Raw genomic sequence first — 25,394 nt, 5'->3', positions numbered from 1 at the left:
TAAATAACCACTTGGATATTCAATAAATCCATTGTTTCAATATCGCTCTAGAAAGCGAGCAATAAACAGTACATGTTAATGCTGATAGTATGAGAGTGTGTTCGCAACCTACAGATAGTGAAAGCATTCATTCATCGATCCTTGCCAATGCTACCAAATGTTTGAAGTGAAGAATATCGTTCTTTATTTTTCAAATGTATGCTCTCGTCGGTTATAATTTCGTTGTCCTACGTTAACAATACCGTCGTGTCTTAGACATCATCCTTCTTTATTTGTTTTTGCGGCGACACCATGATCGTGTGTCTGTTTTCTTCTGATATGAAGAAAAGATTGAGTATCGCTGTTCTAGCTGGTATGTCTTGTTCTTTGAAAGAACGATTTAGTACATGAACTAACAGCTTGAAATTAATGTTATCGTCATAGATATAGTCATATGAGTTCTAAGATTTTGACTACCGATTCCATGTCTAGCAGCCTAATAATTTTTCCCTATTTATGGTATGGATGTAGGATTTGCATACCTACAAAGATACAAGAACTAGAATTTAGCGGAACGCTTCAAAGAATGTTCCGGTAAATTTATACATCGAATATACCGGTTAGCAGTCAAGATTCTATCCTAAACGGTTAAGAACTCAAACTAGATGATGATGTAAACAACCGGATAAAGCTTTTTTTAGACCGCTGAAGGAAGAAGCATTGACCGTTGATTCAAACGATGAGTGAAAAATACTTCAAGGATCTTTGACATGGTTCTGTGTGAAAAATTACTAGAGACAAGTCCAAAAGTATCTCACAGTAGCGATTCTATGAGGTTCACGTTTGACGAATGATGCATTTGTATTTCAACTGAGATAGACAATGGAGAACCAGCTGTTGGCAAGTGTTTTTAATAAATTGGTGCGTAAGTTTGTTTGAAGTCAGTAATGATAATTTTAATAAGTTTAAAAGTGATTCATAGTATTGGGAAAGTAATAGCGTGATATTAATTCAAAAGATATAGAAGATAAATAAATATCGACCACAAATGAAGTGGGGGGTCTTCGTAGCCACATTGGTTGCGCGTTCGCTTAGTATGCGATCGATCATGAGTTCAGAACTCAGGGCCCTCAATTGACCATCTTTGTGTTGTTATAGTGTAATAACAGTGTCGGTTAGGGTGGTAGCGAAAATGGTCATGTCAAATTTCAAAAACCGATCATGTCCATTTTGTTTATTGGCCCAAAAAAATTATCTGTGCAAAGTTTCAGCTCGATCGGACATGATTTAGGGGTGCCTCAAAGCGCTCAAAGTTTTAGGGAATTTTTTTTTCGAGATGACGACAGATCTCGACATTTCATTCATTTTTAAGTCATTTGGCATCGAAAAAAAATATCGGTTTTCCAAATTTCCGTGGAAGATTTTCGAGGATCAAAAAATTAAAACTTTGATCGCTTTGAGGTACCCCTAAATCATGTCCGATCGAGCTGAAACTTTGCACATATTATTTTTTTGGGGCAATAAACAAAATGTACATGGTCGGTTTTTGAAATATGATGATGAAATTTTTCCCATACATCCATTGCCACCCTAGTGTCGGTGTCTTGGCCTCTATCTATATGCAAGCTTTGTTTGCAACAATAAAAACATCGGGCTGTTGTGCTATAAATAAAACAACAATGATCACCGTTTCATTTATTCAGTAGACCGCTGTCCGGTCTACCGAATAATTGAATAACAAAAGGAATACTCTTATGCCTTAATCGGCTACTACGTAATTTACAATTTATAGATATCATAAACATGTAACATGTACACGACTAAATCCGGCTCCGTTACAGCTAAAATGCTAATGAGCCTAAATAAGCAAATGGGATAAAAAAAAATTATAGGAAGTTGTGTCCAAGATACGACCGCATTGTTGACGTAGAACTACGCTGTTATTATATATAAGTCGCTTGTTTATACCTTCGGATATTATTCTATAATGCTGTGAAATTTTAGAAACAACTGCTTAGTAGAATAATCTCTGGAATGGTTTTTTCATTGTAGAATCAGTTGACGATAATTGATTGATGATTCATTCTTACCCTCGCAAAACAATACACTAGCTGATCGCAATTTATTTCATGTCAATGCATTGAAAATTTACCTCGAATGCTATTCCGGTGGCCTTTTTCGCAATTGACATAGACTCGGCTACAGTCGATTATATACATGTTGCACCGTACCATTATTCCACATCTCATAACTACATAAATATATCGTTGGCACCGCATGGAAACAACAACAATGGCAACACATGCAAGTGTCAAATATCATCTTCTTCTTCTTCAATGGCACTAACGTTCCTAGAGGAACTTCGCCGTCTCAACGTAGTATTACTTGCGTCATTTTTATTAGTACTTAGACGAGATTTCTATGCCAAATAACACGCCTTGAATGCATTCTGAGTGGCAAGCTCTAGAATACGCGTGATCACAGTGCAAGTCGGAGGAAATTTCTTTGACGAAAAATTCCCCCGACCAGAACGGGAATCGAACCGGAACACCCGGCATGTTAGTTATGACGCAAACCACTCGGCCACGGGAGCACTAATATATCATGCTACATGTTATTTAGCATTGCCTCAAAGGAATCGTACCTCTAGGCATCGTTCGAACAACGTAAACCAAGCGCCAAACAAGCGTTCGCCATAGCATGCATACAGAGCCATGCATTGGTGGCTTGAAACTAATAGGAATATACCACTTCTCATCATTTTGCGCTATTCTCAAAAGAAACGCTTCTGTTAATATTACTGGCCTCGAAAAAAGTTGCATTACTTTTTCATGCTTGAGAGAAGCGCAGCTGTAACCCTCAGTGAAGGAAGTTTTGCTACTGGCAAGCGAAACCTAATCATATACAAAATTGCAGAACGACATTTACTTTCTTGGTGACTAAACAAGCGAAATAAACTATTTTGGTTAATATCAACAACTTCGAAAACAGTAGCATTGCTTCATTATGATCAATATTAGCTCAAATGCAATCCTAGTTGAAGGCAGTTTTGCGACTGGCACGCGAACCCAAATGACTTATAACATTCCAATAAGACATTCAAGATGCTTAGTATTCCCCAAATAATTTTTTGGCGCACAACCTTAACGCCTGCTTCGCCATAACGTCAGTTTAATGCGTTGATGCATTCTCAGACACCAACGAAGTCCTTATGATGACGGAAAACAAACAATGTTAACTGCTTGGAAAAAGACTGAATTATGCCACACAGCTTGTATACTACTGTAACACCCATCGATGCGAATTTGTTTGAGTTTGATGAGTTTGTCAAGAACGACCGCCTTCACCACCAGCGGGGGGAGCTTGATTTTGGTTGCTGCCTGGGTAACGGCGTTTACATTTTCGACCGACGCGCCGAAATCGCCTACTTTGCTGTTGTTCGATGCGGTGTCACACTCGCGAAGGCTCGGTTTAGTGCGAGCGCTTTTCACTGCACCAACATCGCGTGCATCAATAGATGACGCTTGCCTCGAAATTGTATTGCCCCTGGCAATGCGTTAGTTTCTTGCAAGGCTCGAGCCTGCCTTCCACCTCTTCTTGTTCATCACACACTACGCGAAGCGTCCAATTTATGACGCGGAAAGAAAAAACACGATACGAAAAACGCGAAAAACGAACAGAAAAACCAAACGGCGATATCCAAGTTGGATTACCACTGGTGGGGTCCAATCTTAGATCGAAGCGCTACGAAAGCAAAGTGAACTGGATTGCTCAACAGTCCGATGCCGAATGAAGGTTTGCCTCAGCGAGATCCACTGTTTATACTCTAGGCAAGTATTCCCCTTTATTCTTCTACTTTTCCTTTGTTCACGGAGACTTTAAATCCTACGATTTCCCCTTCGTTGGTCATCGATAAGTTGCTCGTTCTTGACAGCTCTGTTCGGGAAAGCACACAAATGGACAGAACAAATGTGTGGGAAAATGGAAACGCTTAAAGTTTTCATGAATTTTAACCATTTACAAACCAGGGGATTCTAATGTATAGCATATTAAACGAATCTTAGGGAATTTCCGATTCGTTTAGTATGTAAATCGTCAAAATCCGTTCGCGGCAACGATAGTTATTAACGTTAACTTTATTTCATAAAAACGTGACCTGTTTTCTGATTTGGCACCCTTCATGAAAGACATAGTTCTACGTCAAAAAACAAATGAAGTTATTACAAATGTCAGTTATTAAATATTCAATTCATTGATCAAACCCAGATTTACAGAAAGTAAACTGTTCAATTTTGTAAATTTATGAATAATTTTGATAAAAATTGTTGTAATTATAAATTTGCCATGTGTATATTTTCTGTATGTTTCGTACATTTAAGCCTCTTCGTAGCAACCACCTTTCGGTGAATCAATCTGATCTGTGTTCATCCAGTTTGTAGAGAACTGATCCAATTATTGAAATTCTAGATATTACTCACGAAGCTGTCACTCCAAGCATCTTACGCTACGTTCCGTTCCGCATCTAACAACAACCATACATCTTCCTTGATGATACCATTCGCCTTGCAATCTGAGCGGCATTCTGTGGGAGGGAAGGGGCCTCTGAGCACCAGTTGCTGAGTCAAATTTTTTGCCATCCACTATATATTTACGAGCGGCATCAATGGAGCAATTGCTGAACGTGAGCGGAAAAGACTGTCGTACACGGATGGACGAACGAACAGACAGACGAATCCCACATAAGAGCAGACCGTGGTGCGAATGTGAAGTGCGATAATTGACTACATTCGTGAGTGACATTCATGTTCGTCAACCAATTGGCACTACACACATCAGATGTGTTCGAATTGCTTGAATACGGTGTCGAGCAGCTTGTGAACAACACGGTTGGTAATATATGAAACAGATGGAAAACTGCAAATACGCAGTATTGCAATTTCGAAAAAAAAGAATCAATATTTAATTCTATCCAGATTCGTACCCGGCGTAAAGAAATCTTGTTTATCGTTGGATTAACCAACAATACACAACCCTATTGCAATTCATTACACTGGTAGAAGCGCAGTGTGTTCTGTGGCACGGAACGACAAAAACAACAATGCGTCAACAGGAGACCACCACCACGACGTAAACGAGCAATTAATTGCCGTCTTCTTGCATGGCGCTAGTAAACTATTCAGCACTTGTTATACTGCCAATTAGCGTCAAGTGTGCGAGTTTGATGATGAAATAGAATCGAACTCTTTTTACCTATCGATAAAGGTGAGAGGGAACGGGTTTTTACTATGTTTTCAACGTTTATGTTCTTTTAATTACCAACCGTGTTGAAATTTAAGCAATTTTTGGATATTTATGTGATACCAAAGGATATGTTTTTCATCGATATACCACGCAGTTAGCGTACATATTTGTTGACGAATTCTAATCAGACGTTACCAATTAACCTTTTCAAAAGTTATGCATGGAAAATGGGATGTACGATTTGTCGAAAACGAAATTGACCATACGAAGACATCGTGGCAGAGTTGATGTCCATCTGAACCTGAATCATTGGGCCTCGAATGAAAAAATACTCTCCAAATGCTCCAGGTTGAATAATTCTATTCGAAATGACTGCAATACCTAATATTTGTGTATACATTGAAACCTTTCTTGACAGCAGTTAGTACGCTAAACCGGAGTAATCCTTTCTCTTCAACCGACAATGGACCAAATGGCAGCATAATAAATAGGCTCACATGAGGGGTTTATGTTTACCTGCGATCAGCCCAAAGCAGGAACGTATGTCAATCGTGGAAAGACGAAAGACCCAATAGACTTCATCCCTGAACTGGAATCGACTTCACTCTGATCAACACGACAACGGACTTTGCCACTAGGGTCGAATACACGTTGAGCCAAACCGTTTTGAAGTATTTTCCGGAGTTTGACGGAAACTCAGAAGATTGGGTGCTTTTTAAAATTTCAATTTATCCACCCATCTATGTGAATTTTCAAATGAGAACAATGTGCTTAGGCGGCGAGAATGTCTTCAAAACAAATCTCTAGAAGCGGTTAAATGTCGTTTACGCCATTTCATCGAACGTAAACAAAGTGATAACTACCCTCAAGATACTGTGTAGAAGGCCTCAAACGGAAAAATAAGCAATCGTCAAGAAGATTCGATAATTGCCGGCTCCTAGTATTGACAGAGACTAGACACTGTGATCCATTTCGCGCTCAACCTAGAACATCGTGTAGTTACTGTCGAAGCCTGTGAGATCGGGGATTTTATGAATAATTTTATGAAATATGAGTTAGTGGAGCGACAGATCCCGATATCTAGGAAGCTGGACTGGGGAAAAAGGTTCTAGAACAACCCAACTACAAATATCTAGGGCTGAATGTTATCTATATCAGATAGCCCAAAAAAACGTCTGCAGACAGAAAAATTTATATTCATCCATCAACCATCAGAAACGAACAAGAAAGCTAATTCCCAAAAACAATAAAATCGATTGTTTGATTTTGCATTGCGTAGTTCCGGAGTCTCGATAGTGTGTCTGTAAATAAAAGATGTCGCACATCGCGGTCCATTTTTTCTCAACTTCCAATCCGGTGAAATGACACACCGGATTGGTTCTCATGCCGTCCACTGCAAAGTGCTTTTGTGATTTTGTATCACACGCACACATTTGTTGTTGTTTCCATGCGTTATCAAAGTAAGCTTATAGTGGTTACCATGATATGTTTTGTTTATTGGAAACGTAGAACAATGGTAGTAACGAAACAAATGAATAATCGTGACCACAAAGTATCAGCTGCGCAAAAGACCGTCGCGTTAGCTGTTACGATCAAATATCTGTTTATGATATCAGCAATCCAACATTTCTCTAGCCAGCGAACACTCAACAACAAATGCAAGAACTGAACTTCTAAGGCGTCGTGCACAAATTACGTAACGCGATAAGGGGGGGGGGGGGGGAGAAGGTAGTCCAAAATCCGGATTTTTAGCGTTACATAATTTGTGCACACGACGCCTAATTTGCATTTTGTTTCCTTAGTCGCTGTGCGAATCGTTCGCGTCGCTCTGTGTTCTTAGCCAGCACCTGTACTCTACGAAAATTTGAACCAAACAGGCTTTTTTAAGGCTAACATTGACCCGGGTGATTTTATCGTAACCAACAAAAAAAATACATTTCGTCTCTTCCTCTGATAATAGGCCCCGTTATGCAAATCGAATCGAACGTTTGATTCGATTATCACATTTAGCAACATTTTTTATTATGTAAAACAACAAAATCCGATCGAATCGATGTTCTTGCTCGAATCTCATATGTTTCGAATTGCATATATTGCATATGTTTCTGAAATGGTTTCCCATAGAAATATATTAGGGATGCAAACCTGAACAAACTGGGATGTAACAAACGAACAACAACAAACAAATGCGACTGTTGCACCGATGACTTCCACTTGGTCGATACGACCGACTAACTTGGTATCCATAATAGCAATGTAGAGCTAACGAGCACAATTCTGTTCAACTAGAATTACATAATAGGGATCAAAATTCGATGTTATAAACAGGCGAATTGAATAAAATAATTTCGAAATCCTAAAGCAGTCGTGGCTTAGACACCATCCTTATGTTTGATCTGATCTGAATGTATGAGTATAGTAAGGCGTGGTGCACAAATTACATAACACTAGTAATAATTTTGGACTGGCGAAAAAATCGAGACAGTCGATTTATTCAAGCTTTACTTTACAATCACTATGAAATTAACATTGTCCACTCTTAGAACGAAAATTTAATATTGGTTGCAAGTGTACTAGTAGTGGCTTTGCGCAGTGGCGACATCGTAACAATTGACGTTTTATTGAGGTGCAATTATTGTAATTAATAATACATTCCATATTCCAAAACATGGTGTCGGCTGATTGCTTTCTAGAGTAAAATTCAAAATTGAAGAGAGAGCAATTGAATTATGAAGGTTTTAAACGCCCGAAATGTTACTTGTTGCATTTTGGGAGAATGTATGCGGCGAGTAAAATCAGAAGCTTCAATATTGCCCCTAGACGATCAATTATATTGTACAAACCAAAATATTGCGCCATAATATTGAATGTTTATGGGTGGCTTTTCGGATATGGAAAAGTATCCTGAAACGTCGAGATCTGGTGTCATCTCGAAAAAAAATTTTTGGCCGAAAATCGACCTTTTGGGACTCAGCCTGAGAGGCAATGAAGGTATGGAAAAAAAATAATTCTCGAATTTAAAGAACCGACCATGTACATTTTGTTCATAGGCCCAAAAAATGACATGTGCAAAATTTCAGCTCAATCGGACATGATTTAGGAGTGCCTCAAAGCACTCAAAGTTTTGATTTTTTGGCCACTCAGGCTAAGTCCCAAAAAGTCGATTTTCGGCCAAAAATTTTTTTACGTGATAACACAATATCTCGACATTTTATGCATTTTCAAGTCATTTGGCATCGAATTTTTTTTTTTCGATTTTATAAATTTCCTTTCCCCTTGGAAGATTTTCGAGGATGAAAAAATCAAAACTTTGAGTGCTTTGAGGCACCCCTAAATCATGTGCGATTGAGCTGAAACTTTGCACAGATCATTTTTTTGAACCAATAAACAAAATGTACATGGTCGGTTTTTGAAATTTGACATGACCATTTCCGCTGCCACCCTAATGGACATACACTACATTTATTGAGATAAACATATCATTCATGGAAGTATGCTTTTAAATCCCCATCATGACACCATCACCACAAACGCACCACATCGCAATGCGATACAGATGTGTATCTAACAAGTAATGATTTGACATCACGCGAATGAGGTCCTGACCTACATTCAATTTTTTCAACCATGCGTTTGTCTTGTTGCATTTTGGGATAATTTAAGCGGCGAGTAAAATCGGAAAAAACTACCTTTTTTATTCTTTACTAGCTGACCCGGCAAACTTCGTCTCGCCCAAAATTTATGTTTCGTTATCACATCCACGGTTTCTTACTAAGTTCACATTCATGGGTCCAGCAGCCCCCATGCACTTAGAGAAGGGGTAGGTGTGTCGAATCATCATAGAAACGTTTCGTGCCCCCTAAAACCTTCGAATGAAAAATTTGGTTTCATTTGCTTGATTAATTCTCGAGTAATGCAAAAATGCAAATTTCATGTGGAAATCCTGGTTATGGGCTATGGTTTCAGACATGAGATTATTATCTGCTTATTCAGAATGCACAATACATAGGTAGATTGTTTATGGGGTTTTCAAAGCTCTAATTAGAGTTCAGGAACCTATACCCAGGCCACCAAGTGACCTTTGTTGAACCTGTGAGATTGACATAAAACTCTAAGTACCTGTTTCAAAAATATTTTTTACACATTGAAAACGTGTACGTTATATCGAAGTTTCCCTTACCTTCAAATAACAATAAATTGAGCTGGCACGCTTCCCGTTCAAATTACATAATTGAATTAATATCTCTAATTGACTTTTTTTTCAATATTTTTCCACAGCTGAGAAAGGAACGTCGAATTTTGTTTTAGCTGATTTTATTGCACAACTTGGTGTAGTAGATAAACTCCAACATCTGCCCGATGTCCGCTGCCAAAAACAGAAAATTCCGTCCATTTGATTGGGACACGGCAACATCTGGTGCTATGCATCACCATTCTATTTCAGATCGTTTCCCCCATTATTCTTCCTTTTTTGATCCTTTTCGGGACATTAACACCTGTTGCATCCACGTGTTCATGCAACATGTCCTAATACAAGAGTGAAGAAATACTGCAGAGCTTTGGTAAAATTCCGATCACATTCCAATATCGTATTATGAGCGTATTTCTTATTGGTTTAACGAATTAAGCCAGTATCACTTAACTGCACCCGATGCTACTTTGTTCGCGACGGTCGTCATCTTTTCCGTGCGGAATGCATCACGCTAGCGCGATCTAGATCGTACATCTCAATTTCTTCCGCCGTAGAGTATCTGGGGAGCGCTGCGACGCGCTGAACTTATGAATGAATGGTTCATAATCCGCGATTGTGTTGCCACTTGACGTTTTGTTTCTCTCCATTTTCTTTCTACTCATTAAATGAGAGAACCAGCATCAAAGCTGGCCGATATGACCGACCGGTGCAGCAGCAGCAGCAGCGGCATTCAACGTTGGAAAAGCGAATCGGCGTGATAACATATCCAATCCTAATACACACTGGCGGGAGGTGGGTGGATGGTAGGTAGGGTAATCAAGTGTACAACAGCGAACAAAACGAATCACGGCCGCAATGGATCTGGGGAAATGCGAGTGTGCTTGCAATGGCCAACAGTCAGTCAGTCAAGTGTTCGCGTGAATGTCGATAATATGACGTCAATTGGCAACGGCTTCCCTTGTAACAAACCTTCCATAGCTTTGCTCCGATCATTTGTGGAAGATACAGTAAAGATTGGCGGTGGTGGAATATTTCTGTTATGCGTGAAGTATGCAACTGACCAACAAGATGAAGCTGTATTAACGTTGAAAAAAGTGTTCATTATTTTTGCCTTCAATCAGTACTATCGTCCTGAATTCGCGTAACAGGGACACGTGCTACTTCGTAGCTTCAGATTGGAACAATATATGTTTCTAGTAGTTTTATAGCACATTGGCTGACCCGGCAAACTTCGTCCCACCCAAAATTTGTTTTTTGTTATCAATACCTTCAAACATTCACGTTTTCTTACTAAGCGCAAGTTCATGAGTCCAATCGCAGAACTGTTCATTGATTGATCTTCTAATCGGCCCCGTTGAATTAAACTTTTACTAAAACAAATCCTAGTACTTCTACCAAAACTCATCATTATAATATCAGATTATTTTCGAGATCAGAATTCTCGAGTAACGCAGAAATTTGTGTTTCATTTGTATGGCAGAACGAAACACACTCCCCCACCCCTTTAAGAGATAGAAGAGTATCTTACCCCCATAGAATCATTTATTGCACCCTAAACCCTCCATATAATACAATTTTGTTTCATTTGCTTGATTAGTTCTCGAGTAATACAAAAATTTGTGTTCCATTTGCATGGCAACCCCCCCTAAGATAAACTAAGAAAATTAAATTCGTCTGCCAGAGCAGTGCTGACTGAAAATAAATTGTCGTTCAATGGGTTAATGAAGATAGATTTTGCAGTTCCATAATCCATGCCAAAAGCGGGTGTTATGGTGCATTCGTTTGCTCTACTAACTTCTTATCACAATAGGTACCTAAGAGGAACCTAAGAAAATTAAATTCGTCTGCCAGAGCAGTGCTGACTGAAAATAAATTGTCGTTCAATGGGTTAATGAAAATAGATTTTGCAGTTCCATAATCCATGCCAAAAGCGGGTGTTATGATGCATTCGTTTGCTCTACTAACTTCTTATTCTTCTTCTTTCTTTGTTTTTAAGAGGCTTTAAACTTTTGCAGTTCATTCGCCTCTAAACTTCTTATCACAATAGTTTCTAGGGCAATCTCCGATACATTTCTGAGTGAAAATGTTTCTTTGTTGTCCCATAAATGGAATTCACCCTTCCCAACAAATGATAACATCATTCCTGAGCGATTTATTGCTATGAATCATCATATGAGCGCGCTGCTGCACTTGTCACCGGTGATTGCGTGAAGTTTCCTCTTTCTCCACTCATCATGAAATTGTGCGCTTTTATCTGAAGTAGACACGTTAGCGCGATTGCATTTAGTGGTGCCGCACGTCGTCGAGGAGAAAATGTATGCACACTCCAATAAGTTTCGAATGACGTTTACCATTTCAACTCTCCCACAGTATTGTAGAAATCACATATATTCAACCTTATATGGTTGGGGAGGCGATCTGGCGTAGTGGTAACATCCATACCTCTCACGCTCAAGATCACGAGTTCAATTCTCACTCCCGATATTCTTCCAAAAATGGAAGCAAAAGTGACGAACCAGCCAAAAGTGTTGAAAATCACTATAATACAGAAAAAAAACCTTATATGGTGCAAGAAATGGAATATGCATTTCTTACATTTAGAGTCACCAACAAACGAAGAAACAAAACTGGTCAAATGAAGAAAAAAAAAACTAGTCAAACGAAGAAACAAAACAGTCCATGTAAAATTTCGCTAGTAAAATTTAAGCCTTTTAGTCAGAAAAGAAATTTGATACTTTTTGTGACCCTAATTCATCTTTGATCATTGTTCAGTGTATTCTGTGAGGAGGTCCCGGTTTTGTTGCTTATCGATGCTCAAAAGCTTTGTTTTAAAATTTCGAGTATATTCGGGGTAAAACCAATAATTTCAGTCAGGATAAATCCGACACCTGGTATGGGTTTCACTGACAGGAAAAATGCGTCTTTATTTTTATTGTAGATGCCTCGTGTTCGTGATGCCTAATATTCAGTCAAAATGAACGTTGAGCAGGGCATGTCAAAATAAAGACTACCAGAGCTTGTGGTTTTCTTCGATCAACGATCGGCACATCTCCGGTGGGTCCTGAGCTAATCTGAAATCAAAACTCACGTTTTTACTCTGGACCAGGAGCGTAAATTTTTCCGTCACCAGCTCGATTTTGCGAAACGTTTTGATGAGAACCTTATTACCGATATCCGCGTGTAGCTGTTGAATCGTCAAAAAACACGTGGAACACCTTTTTAATAACAAGAAATCCTGACGCAAAGGCTATATCAGCAGCGAGAATTATGGGGTTCAATAAGCCATCAGCGAATAGCTTTTTTGCAGTCGAAGGTCAATTCTTCCGTCTGGTTCGTTCAGCAGACGATGAAGGTAAGCCCTAACCGAACCGATAAACAGAATATGGTGGCCTAATCCCGCGACAGGATGCTGTATCGCGAGTGGTTGGTGCAGCCAAAATGCATCGTCATGGACGATGAGACGTACATTAGAGTGGACGCCAAGCAGATCTCCAGCTAGGAGTTTTTTGTCGGCAAGTCCTGTCTGGATGATTCGAAAGAAAAAGGTCGACAAATATGCCAAAAAAGTACTTGATGTAGCGCAAATTCAGCAAGCCGTACATAAAGACCGGCACCATCAACGGTCAAATATATTAAAAAATGCCTCCACAAGCGCCTGATGCCCTTCCTTCGGTCCCACAAAAGTGATACAGGTAAACCTTTTTTTTTTGTACGGGGGATAGGGACCGCATAAAAAAATCCAGCAAAATTTCACCAGAAGCATTAAAAAATCGTGTTCGGTACACATTTTGAAAAAAACTTTTTTGTGCGGTAGATAGGGACCGCATAAAAAAAGTTTCCCCTAAGAAAATAACTCAAATCCACGCCGTTCACTGTTCAATTTCCTTTTGTTTCCCTGCTTTGTGATGGGACAGTTTGCCTTTTCGGTTGCACGTGGCTGTTTTGTGCTTTCAATTGCATTTCGAAACGTGTTGCTGTTAGGAATCATGTCATGCAAAAACTTAGAAAAACTTAGTGCATTTGATGGGAGGAGGGGAATGATTTCAGAAGTGGATAATTGAGACGCAAATATGCTTTTTTCGCACTGAAATGCAAATGAACCATCGAAAAAAAACTAAATGGACAATAACTTCGTCAAATATGCTTCTTTTCATATATCGCACAAAAAAAATCGCACAAAAAACCGCATAAGAACAGAAAATCGCACCAAAAAAAAATCGCACAAAAAAAGGTTTTACTGTACTCTGTTTTGGCAGGCATCGTAACCGGCAGTAAAACCGTCGATGGAGTGGTACGAAGCCAACGACGATGATGGAAACAAATCCGCCAAGAAGAAGGTCTTCAAAAACGACCAGAATTTGAAGAAAGGTTGGACGAAAGTGTGTAAGGAAGATGGCGCAAGTGTTGCACAGGATTTGATGGGTAGCGTTAAGTTCAAGGTGCGGCTTTTAGCCTAGGAGAGGATATTGAATAAACCAGCTTTGAAAAACATAGCTAATATGTGTTTATTCATTTCCTGAGAGTTTCAAAAACATCCGATTAAAAACGAATTTTTGGTGATCATATTTGTCTGTTGCTTTTTTTCGAGTAAGATCTTTATAATCGAATCCTGTATTTAATCAAAATAATTTTCATTATTGTTTTTTAAATTGAAAATATAGTTTTTTTTAAATAAAAAAAAAATCCACTTAAAGTCAAAAAACACCGTTCTCACATGATAAAAATTAATTTATTAAGAATCTCTCAGGAGGTGACAAACGATCATATTTGGTGAAAAAAATCCTTCTACGCATTGAAATTCGACTATTCAACAATGACTGAGTTATAAATCTTTATTTTGTTTCGGGCTCTGTTTGCCTCAACTGTCTCTACATTAAAAAGTTGATAAAAAAGTACATTAAAACGTTTGCTGTTGCTTCCGTTTGAAAGATGGTTCAAAGTAGTGATGAAACGGATAGTGATTTGACCGCATACCGGATATCCGGCAAGCTTCTAGGCCGGATAGCCGAATATCCGGCTCTTTATTTGCAAATACGCAACGGGGAGAAAGGAGTTAATGAAGGAAAATCTTTTAGAGACAAATAAACACATTTTAACTTAAATGTAACGAACGATGAAAAAGGGTTTTGGTTTTTTGATTTTCCGTTTAGAATGTGTATCCTTTGATTGGGTATCAAGTTTTCTGCAAGGAATTTAGAACAGTTTTTTTTCTGATAAGGATTTTCTATTACAAGAGTAAAACCTACGAATTTAAATAAACATCATTTAATTATTTTAATTCAAGATTTAAAGACCTAGAACTGTTTTCAGGGATAATAATCTGAGAGACGGCACACACACTCACTAACTATACGACACAACAGTGGAACTTTATGGAGCAGTGCGTTAGGCTTCTTCAGGCATTTGAAGAAATGACAAAAAAATAGAAGTTCTGGTCTCTCCTGTACATTTCGCATGTTGCTGCATAAAAAAAGTATTTGGACAAGAACGAGACTGCACAACACCGTTGTTACCTCGCATGAGAGTAAGAGTTCTATAACTGACGCTGAATTGTAAAGTCATTTTAACCACTTAGGAGAAGATCTAAATAATCTAATTGCAACCTTCTTGGGCCCGCGACTCAAGCTAGATTATTTAGGAGTACGGTAACAGCCCGGCAGAAAATCTTATTAGAGTATATAAAATATATAGCGATGAACCTTCTGAGGTTCTCAGAGCATTTATGATCTTTTCAGTAAGTAAACATTGTTTTTAATTTTGTATGAATGTTATATGTCTGTGTTAATGAGAAATTTTTGATTTTTTCTAATATCAGCAATCCGGCTGGATAGCAAATATTGGCCAGATAGTCACCGGATATCCGTTTAATCTCTAGTTCAACGTTTCGAAAACGAAAGCGTTTGATGATTGGGCAGAATGTTGATAGTCTATTACTGCGGTAACGTCGATTGATTGAACAATATGCGTTCGACGCGCATGTCAAAATCAAAACTTAGTGCCTGTTGATATTCATCAAATCAAGCAAACGAAACTCTTCACTTACAAAGTAAATATCTTGTATTTAATCGAGTTCGGAAATTGTGTCATTCAATCAATAAACTTATTCAATACAAACAATTGATTACTGAGTCAACGGTAGTTCTACGTCAACCTTGCGGTTTTATCATAGATATGACCTACCCATTGTTATTTTTACATCTCTTTATACACTCATCATCAGCCTTAGTTTGAGAGACTTTAGTAGACGATGAACTGTTCGATGTTTTTGTCGTAGGACTACCTCTTTGGTTCCCTTGAATGTTATATGCAACACAAAATTGTGTGCAATAATTCGTTCTATCAAACAAATTAGACATCCAGTCAATGTGTAGGAATAAGGGTGATGTAGATGGTGCACCCAGGGAAAATCCTCGGTAAAAAACTACCTTTCGATAATGCAAACATTAGTAGAATGTACATATTATTTGTACATATCACCAACGGTATGAAAAATAAACGTCAGACGCAATACGAACCAATAATTTGTACGGTAGAAAATGACTATAGATTGGTCGCATTGGTAGTTAGTAAAATGGCTGCTCCATAGAAAATCATTATTTCAATGATATTTTCATGGGCCACACTGTCAGTGTTTGTGACGTGAAATGTAGCCTGCAAACATACATTATTTCACAGAAAAAGCTACTACTCTCGATGACTTAGAATAAGACTAATAATAAGAATAAGACAATGGACAGTAATCACAATACTATAGCTATCCATTAAGCAGCTTCATGATACAGGTCAGACTCGATAATATATAATCGCAATTTCACTTTCAACGTTAATTTTCGAATCCAATACATAATCGAACCACAAAAAAGCTATTTTTCTATTGATGTTTGACATTCATACATTAGTGAAAAAATTGTTTTCTTGAGATTTGATTATGTATAGGATTTGAATATAATTGTTGAAAAAAAATGGTCGACTATATATAATCGAGTCCGACCTGTATCATGTGTATTTTGCCTCAAAATATCACGATATCGTAAGTATTCTCAACGTTTCTTTGTTTTTTCCTCATAAACTTTGTATGTATTCAATGACGACATATTTTTTTTGTTTGTCTATTCACATATATTTCGACTACCATTTCACCCTTTTATGTGTCACATGAATATTAATCATTTTCAGACAAACAGTTGAACCTCCTGCCAGAAGTTAATTTTGTTTTTTGCCGTTTGACGGTTATGAATATATGTGGTCGGTGTTAAGTCAGAGGGGACCACCGGCCCGTTTCAGGGTCCCCATTTGGCGTTACGAAAGAGTTGAAATAACAGATTTCTGAACAATTAAATGTATTATACAGGTAAACCTTTTTTTGTGCGGGGGATAGTGTTTTTGTGCGGTAGATAAGGACCGCATAAAAAAAGTTTCCCCCAAGAAAATAACTCAAATCCACGCCGTTCACTGTTCAACTTCCTTTTGTTTCTCTGCTTTGCGATGGGGCAGTGCTTTTAGTTGCATGTCGAAACGTGTTGCTGTTAGAAATCATGTCATGCAAAAACTTAGAAAAACTTAGAGCATTTCATGGGAGGAGGGGGATGATTTCAGAAGTGGATAATTGAGACGTAAATATGCTTTTTTCGCACTGAAATGCATATAATCCATAAAAAAAACTAAATGGACGATAACTTCGTCAAATGTGCTTCTTTCATATACCGCACAAAAAAAATCGCACAAGAACAGAAAATCGCACAAAAACAGGTTTTACTGTATTGAAAAAAAAAAGAACTGTTCCGAACAACCACAGTCCTACGTCAAACTTCCTTCCGTGCCCTAGGCTCAACCTTCCATTTTTTATTTTTCATAATAATCATCAAGAGCTGTTAAAGGAAATGGGCAATTATTTTGCCCTCTTGAAAGGTACTCCGTCATTTTGTCTGCTTCCCCCATCCCGACTCTGACGGTAAGAATCCGCAGCCATCCGTTCCGGACCAGCGGGTCCACGACGATAGCGACTCCAAAACTGATCCACCAGATAAGTCGTCAATTGTTCTGTTGGTCCGAAGAAGCTCGGAACGTTCTGTGTTGTTTTCGGGGAAATGATTCACCGTGAGAGCTTATTGGGATTCCGCTCCAGCGAATGACAGCAGTCTAGAATTAGCTATCCCTTACGCTTCGATCATCAACGCGAGAAGAATTTTGACTTCCGGTTTTCTGCTACTCAGGGATGCCAGGTGATTTTTGACGTAGGATTACGTCTTTCTGGAACATATTGGGGTAGAAATTGAAAATCGAAAATCGAGCGCACCGTGAAAATTGTCCAATTTCAAATGCTTATTGCTCGGTCATTTCATGATGGATTGATGAGATGTTTGCGTCAATCTATTTCGGCACTCCATAACAATTTCTCACATTGAATAAAATAATATATGTTATGAAACTAAATATCGAACAATTGAAAAATCTGAACCCCTATCCTAACGGAAATACCCACTTCTGATCGGTCGAAATTGACGACACATGCGGCGGGTCCCTAACAGAGACATCAAAACCAAGCTGCCTGGGGAAAATCGGCATTGCAAACACATGAAAGTAGGGGGAACTTTTGTTCCCATCGAAATGTGTTCCCTAACAGAGATTTCAATTCAAGGTGTCTGAGGGAAATCAGCATGTAAATACCCTCGTGGTCGATAGTTTAACTAACGACGCGCACAAACGGATAGTGCTCATTGCAACTAGCGTCGGTATTGCTGATTGCATACATGCTGGCGAATAAGTTGGGAGCGATGAACAAGTGTGTTTTCGTTCCAATAAGAATATTTCAATGGGTTGATTGAAGAATGATGTTTCAATGAACTGAATAGAACTTATGCTTGATGGAAAATTTAAATGTGGAACTTTTATGTTTGTTGCTTCGTGAAAATTCATATCAATGACCGATCATGTGTTGTAAAACTTTTAGCATAACTGTGAGTGTAAAATTGTATATGGTAGCTATTGTGTTAAAATGACTTGAAATATGAAACGATTTTTTTTCTCCCAAGGAAAGTTCATGCGACGAGAAAAATTGGAAAAATGAAGGAATATTCGAAAAAGTGATTTCACATATGCTCTACATATCGTATTGGGTGCTGTTAGCCAATTGAAATTCACACTGAGGCACGTAGCATCGTGTTCCGTTGGGTTTGGAGCGAAAAGGAAATGGGTTGAATGAACACTCAGAAAATAAAAAAATTATGAATGAAATTACCTTTTCCATTTCAAATATATTTTCTCTATACTATAGTAACACTTTTTTTCTGGTGAGAAAACTTGTGCTCGATATTGATAATTATCTTATATTACTTTGATGAGCTTTTATTCTTTAAGTCATCCATACATAACACAGGAGCCATCTCGTCCAGGACCACAGAGGGCGGCTTTGGTACGTGATACGCACCATCTAATGACTAATCACCATCCTTCTATCATTATCACTCGGTAATGGACACTAGTGGAGTGAACAAACAATACCTAACAACCAGACAAAACGGACCCAAATCATTATCGAAGAGTTCAACAATGTAATTCTTCAAACATATCTTAAATCAGCATGCAGCAGATAGCCTAACGAAATCCTACGTCAAATATGCGGTCGTGTCTTGGAAACAACCCTCCTGTGACTTTTTTAAATGTCTTCACATGGTACGAAAAAATGTCTTCAAATGTCTTCACAATTATATCGAAAGAAACTAAAATTCATAACTTACTTTTGAACAAAGTTTGATAGCTTATTTAATATTTATTCTAATTGGCATTGTTATACAGTGCATTTCATTAAACTTACCTTAAGGTTTTAAAGTTTATTTCAATACATGTGAACAAAAAAATATGTTCCGCAACCGCGAACTAAATTTTGTTAGTTTAGAAATGATAATTGGCTTGATATAACGTTGATTGAGTAAATATCGCCCCAGTTCTCCCACAATAACGGAATTGTGCTAATTCAACGTGAGTTAGAGGCGAATGATCTGAAAAGTTTAAAGCCTCTTAAAAACTAAGAAGCGAAATGACGTGAGTGGCGTCATCTAGCGTAAATAGTCGGTATTTTAGTTTTACTTCCATCCAATACGTCATCTTCAATCTATGTGGATTTTTATAATTGTTGTTCCATTCTCGGGTTATAACAATCGAGGGACTTACTCATGTGTGCCAACATCCCGCTTCCTGTATCCAAGGAATTTAAAAACGCCCAGACCGCTCTCAAATATTTGTTATATTCCCTCTTTTCTGTTCTTCCACCTTCTTGCATCGACTGTTCTACGTTTTCGAGACCCCTTTTAACACTTACATATTCTCATCTCTCATTAGTCAGCGGAACTCTGCTCCCTTGAACAATTTTAGGACTCTGTCCTAATCCACGAATGTACTGTCCTTGGTATGGTGCAATTGATTGATTGCGGATCATGGGAGCACACCGCCCATAGGGCACCAAGTTCGTATCACCTTGCTCCGGTAGATGTTATCAACTATCATCAGCAGGAGCTGGCAGGAAAGGACACTGTCTCTCAGCAAATGAAGCAGAATAAAACGACAATGATGAGTTGTTTACATACTTAGATTTATGGTATCCAGTAACCGACTTTATTGGCTCGAACTGTATTAAATGAATGAAAAAACTCGTACGCGTTGTTGTCTCGCTCTCGACGACTGATTCATTCCTTTTCCATGAATCGTAAACTGAAATCATTGGCAGTGTTATCCATGGTATGGAAGAATTAATCAGTCCGTTCTTCCGTTGTTATCCGTACACATCACATGAGGGCCTTTTTTTCTAAATGCAGATTCCCTTACAATATACTATTTTAGCTCTGTCTAACCCCAATAACGCGGATTGATGTGATGCCGTTCAACGGAATTCCGTTCGCATCGAGGGATGATTGCTAATTACAACGGAAGCTTTCTGTGATGAAATAACTTCGCCACCCCTCTCTGTCCACGGACGACGCGTTTCCAACAGAGTGTTGTTACTCTTTTCACCCAACGCTGCTGCTGCTGCTGCGGCGTTTACATGTTTACGTGCAGTTGCAAGAGTTCACACTAATGTTGCCAGAAACGTACGGTATCGTTTCACCACAATATCAGTTTCCCCCTGAATTAACGATAACAAAAGTATCGATAATTCAGGGGGGAAATTCGTGTGTTAATCAAATTTTAAAGTGCTTAATGCATTATTTCGTTATCATATTTGGCCAACCATAAACACAGCCGGCAAACAGAAACTCATTTCAGCTGGCAACCCGGATGCCAACTGTGATTCAAAATATGGTTGTGTGCGTTCAGCAGAATGTCATTTTTTGGGTGTGTATCAGTGTATCGGAGACACACCGTACACATCACTTTTTCTTAGCGGCCAGCATTTTTTCCCCTAGCAAATTGCAACTTTCCTATCCATTAGCACCGAATTTCACCGATCGCCGATCGGACAAATGTCAGCCCCAAAAACACAAAAAATTACCTAGCAGAAGTAGCTTCACCTCGCTGGCCGCACGTTCTCCATCGGCACGCAGGGCTCGGTCAATATTCTTCGAACGTTCGATAGCTTCCTTATCTCTACTCACAGCACAACCCATTTTTCTTCACTTGTTCTGCTTTTTCACCTTCTCTTCTTGTTATTTCCCAAACACACACGCTCAACAAGATCAGCACATCAGACACCACTGCTTCTGCTACTGCAGTGCAAAAGATGAAATTTCACTCGCTTTTCCTTTGGCAGGCGCCCCAAAACTGCTAGCGGGGACCTTAACTTCGGAAGTTTTCGCTGGAGGCACACACTTGTTGAATACTTGTGCTTTCGATTATGTTTTCACGGGCTTGGGGTGGAAATGCAAAGCACGAACTAAAATAATACTAACAAAACGAAAACAGCGAACCGATCCCGTGCAAACTTATAAGAGGGTACACAACAGCAAAAACGGCGACGACGACGATGCATGGAAACACGGCAAAAGAAACGGCTGCCTCTCGCGGGACTCGTTTTTCACTACTGACTGGAGGATACGCTGTGTGAGTCACAAACTCACTGGGCTTTCTTTCGCCCGTGCTGAAGTGTCTTCCTCGCCGTTATTTTCTGTTTGCGATTTTGACAGTTGAGGGGAAATTTATTCGGGCGGCTGGAAACACTGTTGCTGGAGAAGGTGTTCCAGCCAGTGGGCGAAAATGGCGATAAAAGTTTCCTTCAGCCAAACGGTGCGTTTGAAATTACCGCTGTGTGGTGTGACTCATTTATATCACTTGTGATATATTTATATCACAAATCATTCAATTTTGAATCTTTATTCTTCAGATTCGTTAAAATTTGAATAGATTATTTTTATGAGTTAATCGTTAAAGAACCTCTTGATATGTTGATCGGCGAATAATAACCAGAAGCATTGAAAACTGGAATACAGAATGAGAATGAGGAATGAGGCAACTGGCAACTTAGGTCGGACCAACTTTTTCGATTCAACCTAGCATGTCGAGTCGCGCGCGATTTGTGTCGGCAACCTTTTCGTTCAATTGCTGTTGATATTTCGATTTCTGCGTTCGTTGAGTTTCAGTTATGGATGCCAGGTGATTTTTTCAGATGTTTTAACATGGTACGAAAAAATGTATCCAAATGAAATTATATTGAAGGAAATTAAAGTGCATTACTTAAATTTGAACAATGTTCGATAGGTTATCCAAGGTATATAATAATTGTTATATAAGTTTAAAGTTTATTTCAATTAATGTGAATAAATATAAAGGTGGCGCCAGATATATATATTTTCTTACAACCCCATCAATATGGGTATCAAATGAAAGGGCTTGACTAGTAGAACACAGTTATTTATGAAAAATGCACATCCAAAATGGCGACTGCTACAAAATGGCGAATTACATATTTTTTCAGAACCCCATCAATATGAATATCAAATGAAAGGAATTGACTAGTAGAACACAGTTATTTATCAAAATGAATTCATGTATTGTGCATCTGCCACATCAGAAGGAATCAAAACAATAGCAAACTATTTTGATTTTTCCTCCGTCCCACACATAGGGGTGCCAAGTGATTTTTTCACACAATTTGAAAAATGTGAAAAAAAATAAGAAAATCATAATTTAATTTTTCAACAACGTTTTATATATAACTAGCTGACCCGGCAAACGTTGTTCTGCCATATTATTCATTTCTAGAGAATATTTTGATTAGTAAAACTAACGAATATGTTTCAAGAGAGTTTGTATGTTATCGTTCAGATCTGTAAAATTGATCTAAATGATGATTTTCACACCGAAACATACATTTTCGTACCTCTTATTTTCGAATTTTTTCTTTTTATTTTGAATATTCTTGTTTTTTATATAAAAATATGCATAGTCAATTTTTTCGAATTTTTCTAATCATCTCAAATATTTTCCAAAGTGCTCTATCATTCTAATTTGACAAACAAACTCAAAAAATATATTGACCGCGCTGATCTGATCAGCCGTTTTCCTGTGATGATATTTTACACGTACGTGGGAAAATGCTTCTTTTATATATAAAAATATAATATTTATTCTGATTGATTTCCGTAATATGAAGACTTTGACTCATAAAACTGGGGCTTAGGTAAGTTGCCTCATTCCTGCATATACAGGGTTTTCCAACTTTAAATTCCGAAAGTAATTTGAAATAAAACACACTTAGAATTCGAATTTCGATGAAACTTTTATTTCAAATTAAAGTTTGGTTTATGCCATTATGTGTGAAATACAACATCATTCGTCGCGCGCGAGACACAGATATAAAGAATATTAAATTGAAAGTTTTTTTTTTAAGTGCCGGTCTAGGAATTTTTCGTAAAGGAAATTTTCTCGATTTCTCTGAATGAGGGTATTCACAGTCAATCTAACACAAGGCTGGCGGTTGGACTTGTGCTCTGGTGGACCATTTGGCTGCAAGGGCCTCGTCGGGACCGTATCGGCTCTGTGGCGGACATGACTGAGTATTGGCTTTTTTGGACATTGCAATTTTTTGAACTTATATCTGTAAATAAAATCAGTTCGTTTTTCATGTTTGCTAAACTGATTTCAATGTTGAAAAAAAATAAATTATCTTTTAGATAACTCGTCTTGCTGAAACCTCTGTAGGGGAAGGAGGCGGGACCATCATCATCATCATCATCATTCAAATGTCCAACTAGGGCTTTCTCGCACACCTTGATCCGGAACAAGTAATTTTCGATGACTTTTCGGCACATATGGGGCGGTATCTCGGTCATAACTTCACGAATGTTGTCTTTCAAATCTTCAAGAGTTTGCGGAGAGTTGGCATAGACACGGTCTTTCGCATAACCCCACAAAAAAAGTCTATTGGGTTCAAATCGCATGATATGGACGGCCAATTGGTATCACCAAAACGCGAAATTATGCGTTCCTCAAATTTCGTTCGCAATATGGCCATGTTCAGTCGTGTTGTGTGACACGTGGCGCCGTCCTGCTGAAACTACATGTCATCCGTATCCATATCATCAATTTGTGGCAAAAAAAATCAGTTAACATGCGGCCATAGCGCTCATCATTCACAGTTACCGTCTCGCCGTCCTCATTTTCAAAGAAATACGGCCCGATGACTCCACCAGACCATAATGCGCACCAAACAGTGACATTTGGCGGATGCAATGGCCTCTCAACAATCACGTGTGGATTTTCTGAGCCCCATATACGGAAATTTTGCTGATCCATCCTCCAGTGATCTTTTGACATAATGGGCTGATCCCAGGTTCAGCATAAAGACCACATCACCTTCGCAACTTCCGGTAAGCACTTCGTACTGTATATCTCCCCGTTCACCATATGACTCGAAAGAAGAGCGGCTTAGACATTCTCTTCACGTCTGTCAGAGAAGGACCTTCTTCGAGAACTTGATATATTCGACGTCATCGCTTACCTGGGGAACGTAAAGTACGAGCATTCCATTCGGTAATTTGAAGAAAATTGCAGAATTTGAATCGTGCTCGCCAGGCGTAAATGCTCTGATTGAGTGAGTGATTTTCAGGCGTAAGCAAAATCTAAACCACCGAAAAATCACAATCGAGTGCCGATACTTGGAAAGAAATAACACAGATCAGTTTAGACTCGCTAAACTATGGTTCATGTTCACATAACATATATACATAACGTTTTGTTTTTTGTGTCCCGCGTTAGACCTCTGACCATCTGGTCACTTTACCTATATGCACATTTAGTGCTACCATATAATGCTTACAAGCATTAGAATAATACATATGAAAATAAGCATTGATGAAAGCCCTATATGCGCATTTAGGGCTAACATATAATGCTCACAAGCATTAGAATAAAACAAAACATACATTGGGCATTGTGTATCTGGCTGCAAGTGATTGTTTGAAAATAAACATAACGTAGATGATCAACAGAGTTGGAGGAAAACTTTGAAAAGCGGAAATTTTTGGCGAAATATATGCTTCCAAGCCCGTTACTACCAAAACAAGGTTTTTTTCCGGTGTTACATGATCTTCTTTAGCAGGTATCTGAGCGGTTGTTCAAATAGGACTATTTTCAACTCATTCATCTATATCGACGATGGTCCAGATAGCAAAGGCACAACAGAGAAACACCCATGTTGCGGATGTACCCCGGTTCGAATCTCATAAGGTAATTTTCATATTATAATTGTTTCTCATTTCAAACAGTGTGCCGTAGTTATAAATAATGAAGAAACTTGTTATAACATATGTTCGATGCCCGGAGAAAGATACCTGCAATATCTGTACGTTAGCTTTCCCCGCCCATCGAATTCAATCCCTTGTTTGTCGAAATCGATGAACATGTCAAATGACAAGTCTGACGGAGGCCATACTAAACGTCATGGAGACCATAACGCTTCCGTTGAACTCATTATATAAAGGCCTTCGAGATGACTCATCCGGCTCCTTTACCTCTCTGACGGCTGAAGACGTCAACCTTTGAATTATTTTGA

The 25,394-nt window shown here is 38.5% G+C and overlaps 1 protein-coding gene across 1 annotated transcript in view; it reads right to left on the bottom strand.

The window, feature by feature from the left end:
- Window positions 1-21,463, bottom strand: part of LOC129768838 (G protein alpha i subunit) — a 32,599-nt gene extending 11,136 nt beyond the window's left edge. Inside the window, exon 1 of the mRNA XM_055770759.1 lies at window positions 20,898-21,463. Coding sequence (XP_055626734.1) covers window positions 20,898-21,012 — 115 coding nt within the window. The 5' untranslated portion in view covers window positions 21,013-21,463. The remainder of the gene's footprint in view (window positions 1-20,897) is intronic.
- Between the last annotated feature and the right edge of the window lie 3,931 nt (window positions 21,464-25,394).

The sequence above is a fragment of the Toxorhynchites rutilus genome, chromosome 2 (genome assembly GCF_029784135.1).
Source record: "Toxorhynchites rutilus septentrionalis strain SRP chromosome 2, ASM2978413v1, whole genome shotgun sequence".
Classification (NCBI taxonomy): Eukaryota; Metazoa; Arthropoda; class Insecta; order Diptera; family Culicidae; genus Toxorhynchites; species Toxorhynchites rutilus.
The sequence above is the reverse complement of the archived record's forward strand: the minus strand, read 5'-3'. Positions and strand labels throughout refer to the sequence as shown.